Below are 16,828 nucleotides of genomic sequence, written 5' to 3'. Positions count from 1 at the left end.
CCAGATGACCATGCAGCCAAACGTGCCACTTAAGCAGAGGCAAGGCCCAGTGTCATCCAGGAAGAGTGATGCCCTTGACTCCTTCATTCCACAAGCTTTCAGGTCCCTGCTCTTAACTTGTAGACTCATAGCACAACCTATGAGTTCCTCATCACCTCAGCTGTCTTCTGCTCGGATCAAAGCCTTCTAGCTGCTACAGCATTTCCTGGGGGAGATCGTCCGTGTTTAATCCAGGACAAATATTACTTGCACACCCCTGACTTCCACGTGCATCTCTGCATCAAGCTGATGATCTGACTTCCTGGTGGCCCGAGCCAGCAGCTTACTAAAAGTCTCTCCAATGGGGCATAACCTCGATATTCTCACAGCTATTCTTCCCATCTTCCTCTTCTCCTTTCTAGTACAAGGTGGACAAGGAATTATCATTGCCTGTTTGCAGAGGAAGAAATGGAGGCCCAGTAAAGGCAAGAGACCAGTACCCATTAGCAAAAGGTGACAGAACTGAGATAAGGGGTCTTATCTCCCACCCCACTGCTCTGGATGTACCACGTGGATACACGAGAGGGTTAGTTAACCAAACACTCCTTCCAGGTAGAAAGTGAGAGAAAAGTGAGAGTTAGTTCTCAATTGTCAGATTTGAGACTTCCTGCCACCAGCCGCCCTCTTCTTCTCCTAGAATCAGGTGCATGAACCCAGAACACGACTTGCATTCATAGCAAAACATCAGTGCCCCTCCCCACCCCCAAATTCTCCAGCACGGCCCAAAGTCAACCATAAACAAAAGAAATAGGGCCGATGGGCGTATATCCGCTTTACTTGTGAGTCCAAAAGGAAAGCAGGCTTTCTGGCAGGTCAACCTGCCGAGGAGAAGGCCGGAGCAGAAGCAACCACCCCGACCCACATCCCCTGCAAGCCGCCCACCCAGCCTCACTCCTTACCCTCCCTTCAAACTTGGCGGTGGCCCCTTCCTTGATGCAGAGGTTCCGAGGGGGCAAAATGAAAGCAGGGGCCTCGGTCAGGGGCACGGAGCCGACTCTCGAGTGATCCACGGTGAGGGAGGTTTTGGAGACGTGTGTCGAGGCAGCCAGCTTCACATCCCCCATGGTCTGCAAACAGGAAGGAAGATCAGGTCAGACGAGACAAAGTACAGCCCGTCCTCCCTGCAGGCGGCCAGTGTGCCCAGGGTGCTGGTTGGGGCCGCAGTGTCGTGGGCTTTACAGGGAGCCCCACTAGGTCAGGGGCCACCTGGAGCTCCTCCCTGGGAATGAGAGTCCCTGTGTCCCCTACACGCAAAGCTGCAGGGGTGAAGCCCAGTCCGTCCCAGACGCCAGCTCCCAGGGCCACGTCCTGGTCTCCCCAAAACCCCATGGAGAACTTCCAGGAAGGGGGCAGCTAGAGCAGGAACAGAGAAACCAGATGTTTCTCGGCGTTTTTACAATGGATATCTGAAGTCATACTTAATAGTCACTCAACCTTCAGAATCTATATCTGCATTAGGCACTCAAGGTGAAAGTAAAAGCTGCTTTTGCCTGAACTGTGAGGGCTCTTGGGCTAAAGAAAAATGGGATCCATAGTCCAAGAAAGAAAAGAGTTTAGGGTTAATATGGCAAGGATCCTGGGTGAGGTGAGGTGAGAGTGTGGGGTTGAAAGCAGGGAAGGAAGCAAGGCTAGGGAGGACCCTAGCCACTTCAGGGGACCGGATTGTGAAAAAGCCTCAAAAGTCATAGAACGTCAGAGAAGGGAGCATTTTAAGGTTATCCAGGCTAACTCCTCCATTTATAACTGAGGCCCAGAGAAGGTAAGTCACTCACTCAAAGAGACAAAGCAAAATGATGGCATCACTGGCAAGAAAACCACAGGCTCCTGACTCCTGGTCCAGGGCCCCGTTGGGACTAGACAAGATGTCTATGGGGGCTGTCAGGTTGATTGGAACAAAGGGATTTCCTTAGGATTAATTCTAGAAGTGGAATTAGTAACAGGTATGAATCAGTTCTTGCTTGCAAATTACAGAAATGGACTCTGGCTCTCATAAATGGAGAAGGGATCTGTTGGAAAGACGGGGAGTAGGGAAGCTATCAAAGTCCACAGGAAAGGCTGGAGAACCAGGCTGGGAAAACAGGCAGCAATCGAGAGAAGCCAGGTTGTCAGAACCTAGCCAAGGTCACTGGACACCCGTTGCCACCCCCTGGAATATGTCCCAAGTATCCCTGCTCCAGATTTCAAGTCCAGGTAGGAGCCTCACCAGGCTGGGATGGTTCCAGGTTGGGGACCACATCTTACTCAGCGTGGAATCCACGGTACCTGGCCTATCACAGGCCTGCAACAAACGTCTGCTAAACTGAAGAGGAAGAGTATTTCCAGTTTTTATTTTTCTGTTCATTTTCTTGGGATCGTCAGTCACAAGCCTATGTCCCATGCCAAGTGGGGTAAGCTAACAGAAGTGAACAGTGATATCTGGGCATGTAATTAGTTTGTTTAAATTTAATAACATCTAACAAAACTAAAATGGAGGTTACAAGTTAAAGTAACAAAGACCTAGGTTTGTTTTTAACAGGGCACATCCCCTGCTTGACAAAGCCAGCTTTCTCTTTCACTGATGAGGTATTAGCTTTGCAAACAAAATCCTTTCCAAATGATATGACTCACAGGTTCACTGTAGTTAAGTAACAATAAAAACCAAATTTACGTAGCACTTACTATATACCAGGAACTATTCTAAACACTTTATAAATAATAGCTCAATTGCTCCTTACAACAACACTGTGAGACAGATGATCTCATCATCCCCCTTTTATGGATTAGAAACAGAGGCTCACTGAGATTAAGTCATTTGCCCAGGGTCAGAGTATTTAGTAGGGGGCAGAACTGGCATTTGATCCCAGGTGTCTGGCACCAAAGCTCCTATTCTTAACCACTGGACCCTCTTTTTTTTTTTTAATTAATTTATTTCTTTTTGGCTGCGCTGGGTCTTTGTTGCTGTGCGCGGGCTTTCTCTAGTTGCAGCAAGCGGGGGTTACTCTTCGTTGCAGTGCGTGGGCTTCTCACTGCAGCTCTTGTTGCAGAGCACGGGCTCTAGGCACATGGGCTTCAGTAGTCGTGGCACGTGGGCTCAGTAGTTGTGGCACACGGGCTTAGTTGCTCCTCGGCATGTGGGATCTTCCCAGACCAGGGCTCGATCCCGTGTCCCCTGCATTGGCAGGTGGATTCTTAATCACTACGCCACCAGGGAAGTCCCCCACTGGACCCTCTTGCTTCCTATTAGCAGTCAGAGTTGGCTGGTGGGAAGGGGGTCTGAGGTTGGGGTAATAAGCGAGAAAGCTGACAGCTGCTACCACATACACATAACGCTGAGATCTTCTGTATGACACAGCATACCAACGACAACATTAAAAGGCATTTGATGATCTGGGATAAAATGTTTGCAACAAGAATGAAGGACTAGGATATTTTATATATAAGAAAACAGCCTGACAGATAATGGGTAGAGCTATCACTTGGACGGTTCACAGAAGATAGACAAATGACCGCAACACAAATGGAAGCTGCCTAGCCTCAATCAGAACCCAAGAGTGCAAATTAAGGACACGTTATTATTTTAAAAAAACTAACCAAACTGACATTTAAAAAGAAAGATAACATACAATACCGGTGAGACTGTGGGTACTCATACCCTTCCGAGGAGTATAAACTGAAGCAATCTTTCTGGAAAGCAATTTGTCAAAAAGATTCTGAAAAAAATGTCCATCTCTTTCCCCAGTAAATCCTACATTTAGTAGTGTATTATTGGGAAAGAATCAGAGATGCAGCCCCAAATTTATATATGAGAATGCTAATCACATTACTTATAGGAAAATAAATAGAAAAATAATCCAGTTAAATAGAAATAGGAAAAAAAAACCAAACAGTTAAATATCCAACAGTGAGAATTGGTTAAATACAGTAGAATATCAGGCAGTTATATGAGTGTATATTTACAAGGAAAATAATAATAGGAATTTAATGATATAGAAATTTTAAACTAAAAATAAGTTTCATTATGGAAAGTTTCAAACAGAAAAGTAGAAAGAATGATAAAATGAGCACCTCAAATACCTATCACCTAGATTCAACAGTTAACATTTTGCCATATTTATATCATTGTGTTTGTGTATGTGTTTGCAGAACCATTTCAAGGTAATCAGGATATAATTTTAATGGCAAGAATCAGGATAGAGTCATTCACTCAATTAAAATATATTTATTGAACATCCACCATGTTGCAAGCTAGGTGCTAGGGATACAGCAGTGAACAATTACATGTGCGTGTGTGGTGAGTGTGATAACATGGGGTTCTTATATCCTGCAGAGCCTCCCAGGACCATACCCCAGAGGAGACACTGTTCCCTCTGCCCTCCTCCACTGCCACTGAAGTGAGGTGACAAATACACTCTGTGCTGCCAGAGCCAGGGGTGGGGTGGAGGGAGGGCAGGTATCACAAGGGTCGTCCCCAGCCGCAAGTCAAGGGCACTGCTACTTTCCAGCTATTAACTGGTCAAGGTACTTCAATTCTCCTGGCCTCAGTTTCCTTTTCTATAAAATGAGAATGATAATATCAATCTCACAAAGTTGAGAGGAGGATTTGAATGACAGTATATATAAAACACTTAGTACAGCATAAAAGGCACTCAATAATTGGTAGCTGTCAACATGGTCATCATCCAGCTCCCAAAGGGAAAGCAAGTTCCCCAACCCTGCAGGACAGACCCTTTTCACCAAGGACAGCAAGCCCAGGCCAGCCTGATTATCCTCAGGGCAAGGGTATCTGAGTGGGATTATTGTATAACAGCAGTGGGAAGCATATGGCAGACCATGAGAAGGTGGGTAGGAGGGCCTGGGGCCCCCTGACAGCCTCCGCAGCACTGTCCTGTGTGTCCTAGCACGGAATGGGCAGGGTGCATGCACCCGACATCGTGCTCAGCCCTAATCTCACTCAATCTCCTGGTCCTGCAAGGCAGTTCTGATTATTCTCCTTTCACAAACGAGGACACCCGGGCTCAGAAAACCAACTACACTTGTCCAAGGTCACATAGCTAAGAAGTGGAAACCAAACTGAATTCTGATCGTAGCCATACCCTGTGGGCTTCCTGGAGGGCCCCCCGGACCCAGACTAGGCATTTCCTGCCTTCCCCAGTAATGGGAGATGCGATAGGCAGAGGCTTGGGAGTTGCATAAAGGAAGGGGGGCGGGGGAATGTAACACCCCCTTCTGCTCTCAGTTCTGGCTTTCAAAGGCACAAGACTCTTCCACTCTGCTTTCGGGGGAGCTAGAAACCAAGAGTGGTGACATCGGGCTCAGAATCCTCTCTATAAATCCTCTTGATCTTGACCTTCTGAGGTCTCCTGAAGGCCCTGGATGCTATCATCAAAAGGAACATGCTTGGCCCCATACACACAGAAGACAGAAGTCATCCATCCCTGGGCGGGTGGGAAGGTCTGGCTTCAGGTCAGAAACAGAACAGGCAAGTCAATACAGCAAGTGCCCTGCGAGGGGTGGGGGAGGGTGCGTAGGGCAGTTATTAACCACCACACAGGCAGAACCAGAGCCCAATCCCAGGCTGGCCAGGCACACCAAACAGCTCTGCTCGGCCCATCACCCCGCCCACTGCCATCAGCCGCATAAACAGACTCCGTCCACACTGCCAATTAATGGTTACTGGCATATCTGGAATGCTCTACTAATAATAATAATAATAATAATAATAATAATAAATCAAACCAAACCATCCTTGTTCCCTTCTAACCCCTCATCCAGCCTGTTGACCACACTCCAGTCGAGAGCACCAGAGGTGGCTTCTGCAATAATTTCTCTATCGGCTGAGCAGTACTCAGTGGCTGGAGTCAAATACACCTACCCAGGGGGTTTCGTTCAGCACCAGTTAAATGCAGATCAAGAAGAGACAGAAGTAAGAAGAGAAAAAAAAAAGGAGGAGGGGATCAGAAGAGCAGTGGTCTGAGGGCTGGAAGCCACACCCCGCCATATACACACAATGCTTGGGCCAAAACTCACCTCCAAATAAGGTTTTCACAAGTAGCAGAATTTATTAATCCTTCAAAGCAGCACTAAATTAATTTGACTTTAATTAGATCAAAAGCACTTTCAATTGTCTCTTGAACCCAGAAAGGAACACTTTCAACTGTGGCCAAGAGAGAGGGCAAAAAGACTGAGGCAAAAAGACTCAGAGAAAAGTTTAAAATCAAGAATCAAGTTACACAGCAGAACAAGTTTAGAGAAACCAGCTGCCCCCTTCCCTACCCAAAGTGCATACATTTTAAATGATCGTGGTCCTTAAGCACCTGATCCGGCAGCAAGGCATCCTGGAGATACCATACCTTCCCTACAGGGAAGGGCTCCCAGCGGGCTCTGCACTGGAAGCCTGGCCGTCAGCTGTGAACCCCCGGAGCCACAGGCACACAGCAAACACAGCAAACACAGCAAACCACCGAGGTGTAAATGCCCCAGGCAAAGACAGCTCCCTCTCCCCACCTTAATCCTCTCTCTTCAGAGCATTCAAATCCGGACAAATTCCCTTATCTCTCCTAATCCTGGAACGAGCTGCTCCTTGGCTGTGGGCTGTGCCTGCTGACTTGCTGTGATCCACGGGAGCAGGCAGTGCGGCAGGGTCACACACCAGAGAACAGACACGCCTTACCGTGACCTCTTCCCCGGGCAGCTCTCCCATGAGTCGGGACGCGTGGACGGCCACGCTTTACCACCGTACTGCAGAGACACCTGTCCAAGATCTCTCCGAGAAGGAAGACAGTGAAGGAGAGCCAGAGATGTAGCAGAGCCCAGGGCCAGACTGAACAGTTAAGGGGCGTTCGTCTGACTGCTCACAGATGTTGCAACTTGCCTTGCCCCGGGCAGCCAACTTCACCCGGTCAGAGGGATGTGTGGTTCCAATCCGCCCAGCTGGGGTGACCTTTGAAACCCCTGGCTGTCAGCTGCAGAGGCTCTGAGTGGAGTCCCGGGAAAACCAGGGATGGAAGCTCACAGGTTTTTACTTGTTCAGAGCTGCAGGTTCCAATCTGAGTGTGGAGCAAAGGGAGGACACAGTCAAGCCGAGAGCTGAGTGCTTGGAGGGGCTGGGCACACCCCCAACTCCACACCCATCTCTAGGCACATGTGGCCTGGGATTACCACCCAGGGCTCATGGGACCCTTGCCTCCTGAGACCTAGCTCCCTCCTCCTTGAGCGGAAGAAGCCCTGTTTATGATCCCTGGAGTGGGAGCAAGCTCAGAGAGCAGATGGATGGGGGACTCCTGTGTTCCTGTCTTAAGGAATCTGGGCTGAGATTTGAACCATGCTCCACAGACTGTGTTCACCTTGAGAACAGGACCTAGCAGCACGGGTCCTGACCCCTGGAGAGCTTCAGGAGTGGTCCCTGGCGCATACTTCTAAAACATGGTGGCGAGGGGATGCCCAATCCAGTCCTTCTCCTCCAGGGGACAGAAGGTATTTCTGTAGTTCCAAAGGAATCTCTCATCCTATGCAACTCACACCTTGGGACAGACTGCAGATGTCCAAATCAGAAATGATGTGGATTTAAGCTTTTCTACTGGCTCATGTCTGATTCTTGAGTAACTGGCCTTCTCCTAACACCTAGCTGACCCCTTAGCCACTAGCTCAGCAGTTCTCAAACTTTTTGGTCTCAGGGTCCCTTCATACTCCTAAAATTATTGAAGATCCCAAAGAGCTTTTGTGTGTGAATTGCTGCTATCAATATTTTACTGTATTAAATTAAAGTTTTACTGTATTAAAACTAAGAAATAGTAGTTCATTTAAAACATCAATAATAAGCCCATTAGGTTAACATAAATAACACTTTTAAAAGAAAAATACATTTTCTGAAACAAAACCAAAAAAACAGTTTAGTAAGAAGAGTTGTTTGTTTTTTGCAAATTTCTTTAATGTCTGGCTTAATAGAAGACAGCTAGGTTTTCATATGTGCTTCTGCATCCAGTTGGTTGTGGCATCACAGTGTTCGTACCTGCTGAAAAACTCCGTTTGAGAGAAAAGGAGAGTGAAAAAAGCAATGACATCTTATTATAAAAAGCAAATGACATCTTATTACAAAAATTATTTAGACCTCCTGGGCCTATGAAAGAGTCCCAGGGTCCCCAGGGCCCACTTTGAGAACCATTGCTCTACCCTATCTCCTGCTCTCTCCATCACCATCTGTTCTTCTGTCCTCCGTAAGAGCACACAAGTGGAAAGGGAATAGTGGTTTTATAGGAGTAGTGGTGTGCGGCTTTGAGGGGCAGGTGGGAGAGAGGGTGAATCAATACCTAATTTGATTCCATCTTTTTTTCCAAGGGGAATGGTTGAACATATGTGGACCAGGGAGATTTGAAGACAGACACTGATGAAGAGAACACCTTTAAGGCAACTGAGTTCTTGGTCAAGACTGAATATGCACCACAGACTCTGGAAGACCTTGCACATGGTAGATAGTTGAATATTTTATGGATAATAAAGGAAGAAATGAATCCAGAAAAACAATGCTCCTCACCCTGAGGAACAGAGATGACTCCAGATCTAGGTCTCCTAGACAGAGGTCTCTGGGGAGCAACCAGAGACTGGAAAGTCATTGTGAATTGGACAGAACTAAGGACAGTAATTCGGACAAAATCATGGAAGGTGTGTCTATCACACACATCATAGTTGGCCACCATGCAGTCATGTGGTTATGTGATTAACATCTGTCTCCCCCACTGGAACATAAGCCCCACCACTAGGTCATGGGGCCTCTGTAGTTCGCTCACTACTGTATCCCTAATGCCTAGAATATGGATGAGCACACAGTAAGTTCTCAACAAATACTTGTGGAATATATGAGTAAATTGAAAGTTGGGCTAAAAAAGCATAAAAAATCACTTCCAAACTATGGTATCACTTACTTTTGTTGTGGAGCAAACATGTGAACATTAGAGAGAGGATGTAGGGAAAGGAGTGGGCGAACAGGTCACAACAATAAACAGTCTACCTCTCTGGGGCCTGTAGGCATTTGGTTCCAGACACATGGGTACCAGTCCTGGCTCTAAACCTGGCATGTAACTTGTGAATCCTTTCCTCTCTTTGCTTCTCCGGCTGCCTGGGTGTGAAGTGAGCACAATCATACCTGGCCCTGGGTACACTCTCTGGGTTTCCTGCTGGCATCCTTGAGAGACTTGGGCCCAGGTTTCCGGGTTCTTAAGGGATATCAGGTAAAGCCAGCCCACTCCTTCCCTCCCCCCGCCCCAACTGAGTTCTTCCCTGAGCCCACAGGCAGTCCTTCCCTCCCCATGGCGTCCTGGGCCTTTCCTCTTGAAAGACACATTAAAGGAAGGTCGGGCAGACTTCCCTGGTGGCGCAGTGGTTAAGAATCCACCTGCCAATGCAGGGGACACGGGGTCGAGCAGCCTGCATGCCACAACTACTGAAGCCCATGTGCCTAGAGCCCGTGCTCTGCAACAAGAGAAGCCACTGCAATGAGAGGCCCGTGCGCCACAATGAAGAGTAGCCCCCGCTCGCCGCAACTAGAGAAAGCCCGTGCGCAGCAACAAAGACCCAACACAGCCATAAATAAATAAATAAATAAATAAATAAATTTATTTTAAAAAAAAAGGAAGGCTGGGCTTCTACAGGCAGGTGACCTACCCGCTTCAGCCTGGTCATGTCATCAGAGGAGCAGACCACGGGCAGCAGGAGGGTGCCCACTCAGCAGCTCTACCCTGAGTGCCCACATCTTTGGCAGAAAGTTTTTTGTTTTTTTTTAAATTTATTTATATATTTATTTATGGCTGTGTTGGGTCTTCGTTTCTGTGCGCGAGGGCTTTCTCTAGTTGCGGCAAGTGGGGACCACTCTTCATCGTGGTGCGCAGGCCTCTCACTACCGCGGCCTCTCTTGTTGCGGAGCACAGGCTCCAGACGCGCAGGCTCAGTAATTGTGGCTCACGGGCCCAGTTGCTCCGCGGCATGTGGGATCTTCCCAGACCAGGGCTCGAACCTGTGTCCCCTGCATTGGCAGGCAGATTCTCAACCACTGCGCCACCCGGGAAGCCCAGAAAGTTATTTTTAAATTTTCTTAAAAGGGGATCAAACCAAAAAAACACAGCCAAAGGAACACACAGTGTGAACGAGTGAGGCCTCCTCTCCTGGAGCTGCTCTCTTACTGTTGGGATTCTTGCTTAATTTGAGATTTAAGGAGACCAGCTGAGAGAAGCTTTCTGCAGTAAAAGTCACATGCAAAAAGAAATCAGAGCCAGAAACCCTGATTATGATTAAATTAGCAACATGCACATTCCTATCACAGTCTTAGCAACATCCTGAAGTTCACTCAGCTCATTAGCAGTGTCATCCCTGCAGAAGTAAGTTTGGGGTCACAGGTGTGTTTATTCAGCCATCCCCTTCTCAAATACCTTGCCTCCCCCTCCATCCTGCTAAGCCACGCCGATGTGCCCGTGACATGAGCGCTGTGAGGCCGCAGGCAGGAGCAGCCCCACCTCGGTCCGTGGGAGCCCAGGAAATCCACTCGGGGAGCAGGAACGGCGCTTGCGGCTTCCATCGACAGGGTGCCCCTCAGCAGGGAACAGACCGCTGTGCAGTCAGATGTGCATTCTCCACTGCGAAACTGTGTGGCCTGAGGCAAGTGACAACCTCTGAAAGTCTTAGTTTACTCATCTGTAAAATGGAGCTACTATTAATACTCTCCTACCTGCAGGGCCGCTATGAGGGTCAGCAATGTGTATAAAAAGCAGCCCGGCCCAGTCTCTGGCACAGAATAAGTGCTCCATCCATGGTGGCTGCTACTGTTAATGTTGTTGGTGTCATTGTTGTTTTAAGATTTCTGTCAGAAGCTCAGAGGATAGAAGCGGCCTTGGCCAACAAGGGGGCCAGCTCAGGAAAACTGGCAGGCAGCACCTGACGGTTAAGTAGCTCAGAGAGTCAGAGGCTCCAGTGCTCACTGAGGCTGCACCCTAGCCACTGTGTGACCTTGAGAAAGCCACTTCCCAGCTCTGGTTGTCTCTCTGACCTGAAGGGCCTCTCTGGACCTTCCTGCCCCAGCTCACCTGTGTCTCTAGGACTGTTGCCAGCTCTCCATAGGACACCTGGGCAGGTAGGAAAGGTTCCAGCAGGGGGAGCCAAGCCCACAGCAGAGACAAGATGCTTTGGGACACCAGGAGAGGAGAAAGAAGAGACTTCTGTTCCAGGCCCGCCACACAGGGCTTCACAGGCTGACAGGCGCGTCTGGTCCTCGGGGCGCACTTGTGAGACACAGGCACAAGCCAGGAAGACTGAAGCCTGGGCCGGCGCTAGGAATGGGCATGAATGCAGTCATTCCAGCTTCGCAGCCTCTGGCCTCTCCCAGGTCGAGCTTCTGATTCTGTGAGGTCTGTCCAGAGAGGGGCTGGGGCTGAAAGAGCTGAGGGGAAACCCCAGGAAAAAGAGGAGAAAAAGGAACCAATAATGGCTCCTGTTTAGTGAGCACTTATTAAGTGTCAGGAGTGGACTAAGTACTTAAGGTGATTCCCTTAGCAGAGCGGCAAATATTAACAGCAAAATTAATGGGGCAGGGTGCTGGGGAGAGTCATTTGCTCATAAAGTAAGTGGAATATATTCCTTTTCTTTCTACCACTTCATTCTTCCTCTCCTTCCTCCAATTTAGCCAACATTTAGTAATTTATTTTGAAACCGGAGTCTTGGGCAGGGGGAGCACATGGGAGGGGTGGCAGGTGGGCAGGGGTGGTGGGTGCGCTATTAGGGACGTAGTGTCCGAGGGGTGAGAGTGGAGGGGAGGGAGTAAAGGGAAGGGTCCCCACTCTGTGCCCTGAGTCTGTCCGGCCATTCCCCTCCTGGTCTTTAGTGAAGCCTAGGAAAGCTCTGGAAAAGAAGGCCCAGGAAGGGAGTCCATGATTCTGCTGATCACACCCTCCCTGGAGGGACCCTGAGCAGCTTCTCCAGCTCCAGACAGGCATGTCCCATCCCGTCTTTCTGAGCCACTGGAAGCACATGCTGCCCCTCGGCTTTCCGCCGGGAGCTGGCCCTGTGGCGATGCTCTGAGGGGACCGGCCCAGAGGACCCTGTGCCGGGAGGGCCCTTGGGTGCTGAGCACGGCTGCCAGTGAACCGTGAGCGGAGCTCACCCAGGCCCGGCTACTGAACACGGACCCAGCTTCTCTCCACACAGTTTAGGGGAGTTGCCAGCTCCCCATGGCCTGTTTCTCCTGGGAAGACACTAGCCCTGTGGCTGGACTAATGCCTGGCTGATGCGAGGAGACAGAATGAGAAAGACCCTTCTATGGGAGGCCTGCCTTTCCCCGTGACAGGCTCAGGCACCGGCTGGAACAGTGTCTTCCAAGGAGAGGGGGAGCGGGAAGCACAGTCGACAGGAGGGTCTGCAGAGATGTGGATGCTGATGAGAACTAGGGCTGAGTCTGAAGACTCCCTCCAGCCACAGGCGTCCACAGCTCCTGCTGGACCTCCTGGGGCCCAAGCTGGCTCCACCACGTCCCTGTTTCCCCGAGCTTCCCTTACTGAGAGGTGTGGGGATCCTTCTTTGGCAAACCCTGACACAGCATGAGAATATGAGGCAAGCCAGCCTGCTTCACCAACTCCTACAGGCTCTGGGATTTGAAATGCGAACTTGCAATTGTTTTCTACTTACTCCCACAGAGGAAACCTGCCTCTTCCAGCTGAAGCCAAAGGCCTGGCCAACAATGTATGCATTTCTAGTTTCTCTCGCACTCTTGGTTAGCTCTGAGACAAGGCGGCAGGTGCACAGAGAAGAGGAATGAGGAGGGAGCCAAGACCGGGTGTCTCCAACATGCCAGAGGAGGGAGGGTGCTAAATCCAGGTGGGTTTTTCCCCTGGAATTTTTAGGTTGGCTGCCCCAACCAGAGAGAAATGATCAATTCCTACTTTAAGGTCAAGCCCAGAGCTGAATCAAGAACACTGTTGGGGTAACCGCCAGTCCTGGGACACTAGGAACAAGAAATTGACAATCTAAGAGTAAGCTGGGTGGTGATACCAGCCAGCGGACTTGGACAAGCCATCCCATCACAGGCTGTGTAGTCAGACATGCTGCACTTGAACCTGCTTCTGCCACTTAGTAGCCAGATGACCATGGGTGATTTACTTAATCTCTCTAAACCTCAATTTTCCCATCCGTAAGTCTGTTCTGTAGGGCTCTGTGGAGATTAGAGGGAAGGTCAAGTATCTAACACAAAGTAGATACTCAGAATACCCAACACACTGTAACTGCAATGCAATTTCTAAGCATGCCTGGCACATAGCAAGCACTTAGCAAATTATGACTCTCTGGTAACAGTCAACTAGGAGGACCAATCAGAGGTATCACATTTCACTTATATGTTCTCATTCATTGAAATATTGCCTCAGGGACTTCTCTAGTGGTCCAGTGGTAAAGAATCCGCCTTCTAATGCAGGGGACATGGGTTCAATCCCTGGTCAGGGAACTAAGATCCCACATGCCACAGGACAACTAAGCCTGAACGCCACAACTACTGAGCTCACGTGCCTCAATGAGAGAGCCCATGTGCCACAAACTATAGAGCCCACGTGCCACAAACTATAGAGCCCACGTGCTCTGGAGCCCTCACGCCACAACTAGAGAGAGAACACCCACACACCACAACTAGAGAGAAGCCTATGCCTCAATGAAAGATCCTGCACATCTCAATGAAGACCCCGTGTGCAACTAAGACCCGATGCAGACAAAAAAAAGAAATTAAAAAAAAAAAAGAAATACTGCCTCAAACATAGCCTCATCTATCACAGAGAGTAGATTACTAATTCACACTCTTACATTCACTTCTTTTACTCAGTTACTTGTCATTGGCTAGACAATATGCATTGCTCTCATCCCAAATTCTAGCTTCCTGGTTAGAACAGTGGAATACGGCTGGATCGCAGAATGTGAGGGTTGGTAGGGGATCTAAATCATCTAGCCCAACCCCCTCACTTTACAGATGAGGAAGTGGGACCAGAGTGGACTTATGTATCCTCAAAGACTGGAGGAGGGCAGGGATCTCTGAAGTTTCCAAGGCACGAGAATTCATGAGAATGAATCAGGATCATCTAAGCAAGTGAGCCCTGCAGTAGAGAGCTGAGCTGGGCAGGGGAAGATGGTGGTACATGTCTCAGTGCAAGGAAACTCACCTGGGAAAGGGGTGGGTCAAGGGAGGTTTTGAGAGATATAGTCATTAAATTGATTGAGACTAGGTTGCAGAGGGCCTAGAGGGTAGCATGTTCTTAGATAATGCTACCAAAAGCTTTTGATTTATAATAAACTTCGAGCTACTGACAATTTATGAAATGCTTTCCCAAACAAGATCTCATTTCAACTTCACAACATATTGAGATACGTTACAACCCCATTTTATTGATAGGAAATCTGAGGCTCAAAGACCAAGTGACTTGCCTAAAGTCAATAGCTAATAAAGCAGAACTAGAATCCAGTCTTTCTTACTCCAAATCCTGGCTCAATTTGGTAACATGCTCGGGAAGGATTTAGCAAGATATGTTGAATCTTATCATAATAAACACCATGCCCAAAAGGAAATTTCCAGTATAACAACTGTGTTGATAGTCCCTCAGATTTTATTGGAATGATACCTGATGGGTACAGATTTGACTAATGTAGTCAATCCCCTGCCCAGAGAAAGCCCCTTTTATTTGTCCCAAACAAACTGGTGACTTCATTTCAATCCCTCTTGCCTGAGGGAGAGACCATGCTTACTGGCTAATCTCTAGCAAGTCTATGTAGGACTCACACCACCATCAGTAGATATGCCTCACCCCACGCACAGAGATGCTCTCTCTTCCCATTCACAGGCCAGACATCTCTGTGTTCTCCCCCAAAACGTGCTGCTCTTCTCCAGACTCCCCTCGGTTCTCCTCCCTCTGTCTGGGCACAACCCCAGACCCTGGCCTTGGGTGCTGCATTAGAATGGCCAGGAGGATGCTTTGGCAGTGTGACAAGCCCTGTGTTTCCACAGGCAGTTCACCCCTTGCCCTTACCTGCCCTCCCATGACATGAGGACCTGTCCCCAGTACAGCCTCCAGTTCTGGATGAGAAACAATGGCTTAGTGTTTCCTGGAATTTACCTGGGGTGGTGGAGAGCTGCCAACCCAACCCAACCAGGTTTATCAGCCCAAGGGAAGAAAGTCAGGCTCAGACACAGCCCTGCTCCTCCTTCAGGCTTCTTCAGTCTTCACTCTGAGGGGCTGCATCATCTTCCCTCCTCTGCTGGTGGCACCCACCTAGCACTGTGCAGCCCCACTAGGGTGAGGGGCACAGGGGAGCCTGTCTCTCGAGGTTCCTTTAGGATTCTTGGGTACCAACCTCAGGCCCTTTCTGGAGGAGACTTGCTCACCCTGGGAACCTGAAATTCAGGGCTGGAAGGGACCTTAGAAATGATGCCACTGGGGGGACCTTCAAGATGGTGGAGGAGTAAGACATGGAGATCACCTTCCTTCCCCCAAATACATCAAAAATACATCTACATGTGGAACAACCCCTACAGAACACCTACTGAACGCTGGCAGAAGACCTCAGACTTCCCAAAAGGCAAGAAAATCCCCATGTACCTGGGTGGGGATTTTCTGGCAAAAAATTGTACCTGGCAAAAGAAAAAAGAAAAAACAGAGACAAAAAGTAGGGGCAGGACCTGCACCTCGGGGAGGGAGCTGTGAAGGAGGAAAAGTTTCCACACACTAGGAAGCCCCTTCACTGGCGGAGACTGAGGGCGGTGGAGGGGGGAGCTTCGGAGCCACAGAGGAGAGCGCAGCAACAGGGGTGCGGAGAGATTCCTGCACAGAGGATCAGTACTGACCAGCACTCACCAGCCTGAGAGGCTTGTCTGCTCACCCGCCAGCTGGGACAGGTGGGGGCTGGGAGCTGAGGCTCGGGCTTCAGAGGTCAGATCCCAGGGAGAGGACTGGGGTTGGCTGCGTGAACGCAGCCTGAGGGGGCTAGTGCGCCACAGCTAGCCGGGAGGGAGTCCGGGAGAAAGTCTGGACCTGCCTAAGAGGCAAGAGACCATTGTTTTGGGGTGTGCGAGGAGAGGGGATTCCTTCCCCCTGTGCCCACAGAAGGCAGAGCACCACCTAAGTGAGCTCCAGAGACGGGCACAAGCCACGAATACCAGCTCAGACCCCAAAGACAGGCATAAAACACTAATGCTGCTGCTGCAGCCACCAAGAAGCCTGTGTGCAAGCACAGATCGCTATCCACACACACCCCCTCCCCACCCCACCCCACTGGGAACCTATGCAGCCCTGCACTGTCAGGGTCCTGTGATCCAGGGACAACTTCCCTGGGAGAACACACGGGGCACCTCAGGCTGTTGCAACATCACACTGGCCTCTGCCGCCGCAGGCTCGCCCCGCATTCCAATTATGACTACCGTACCCCCCCCACCCCCCCACCCCCCGGTCTGAGTGAACAAGAGAGCCCTAATCAGCCGTGGCTTTAACCCCCTCCTGCCTGGGCGGGGAACAGGTGCCTGAGGGCGACCTACATGCAAAGGTGGGGCCAAAACCAAAGCTGAAACCCAGGAGCTGTGGGAACAAAGAAGAGAAAGGGAAATCTCTCCGTGTAGCCTCAAGGGCATCGGATTAAATCCCCACAATCAACTTGAGGTACCCTACATCTGTGGAATGCCTGAATAGGCAACGAACGAATCACCCCAAAATTGAGGCAGTGGACTTTGGGAGCAACTGTAGATTTGGGGTTTGCTGTCTGACTGATTTGTTTCTGATTTTTATGTTTATCTTAGTTTAGTTTTTAG

At 49.5% G+C, this 16,828-nt stretch overlaps 1 protein-coding gene across 4 annotated transcripts in view; it reads right to left on the bottom strand.

Annotated features, from left to right (window-relative positions):
- Positions 1-16,828, bottom strand: part of MYLK (myosin light chain kinase) — a 267,670-nt gene that overhangs the window by 179,656 nt on the left and 71,186 nt on the right. For 3 of the 4 annotated variants that reach the window (XM_059920960.1, XM_059920959.1, XM_059920957.1), the window contains one exon: positions 939-1,106. In XM_059920960.1, coding sequence (XP_059776943.1) covers positions 939-1,103 — 165 coding nt within the window. In that variant the 5' untranslated portion in view covers positions 1,104-1,106. Of the gene's footprint in view, positions 1-938; positions 1,107-6,889; positions 7,065-16,828 lie in introns of those variants that run through there. The other variant, XM_059920958.1, reaches the window with a different exon arrangement.

Source organism: Balaenoptera ricei, chromosome 4 (assembly GCF_028023285.1).
Source record: "Balaenoptera ricei isolate mBalRic1 chromosome 4, mBalRic1.hap2, whole genome shotgun sequence".
Lineage (NCBI taxonomy): Eukaryota > Metazoa > Chordata > Mammalia > Artiodactyla > Balaenopteridae > Balaenoptera > Balaenoptera ricei.
This window is presented reverse-complemented; position numbering and strand designations above follow the sequence as displayed.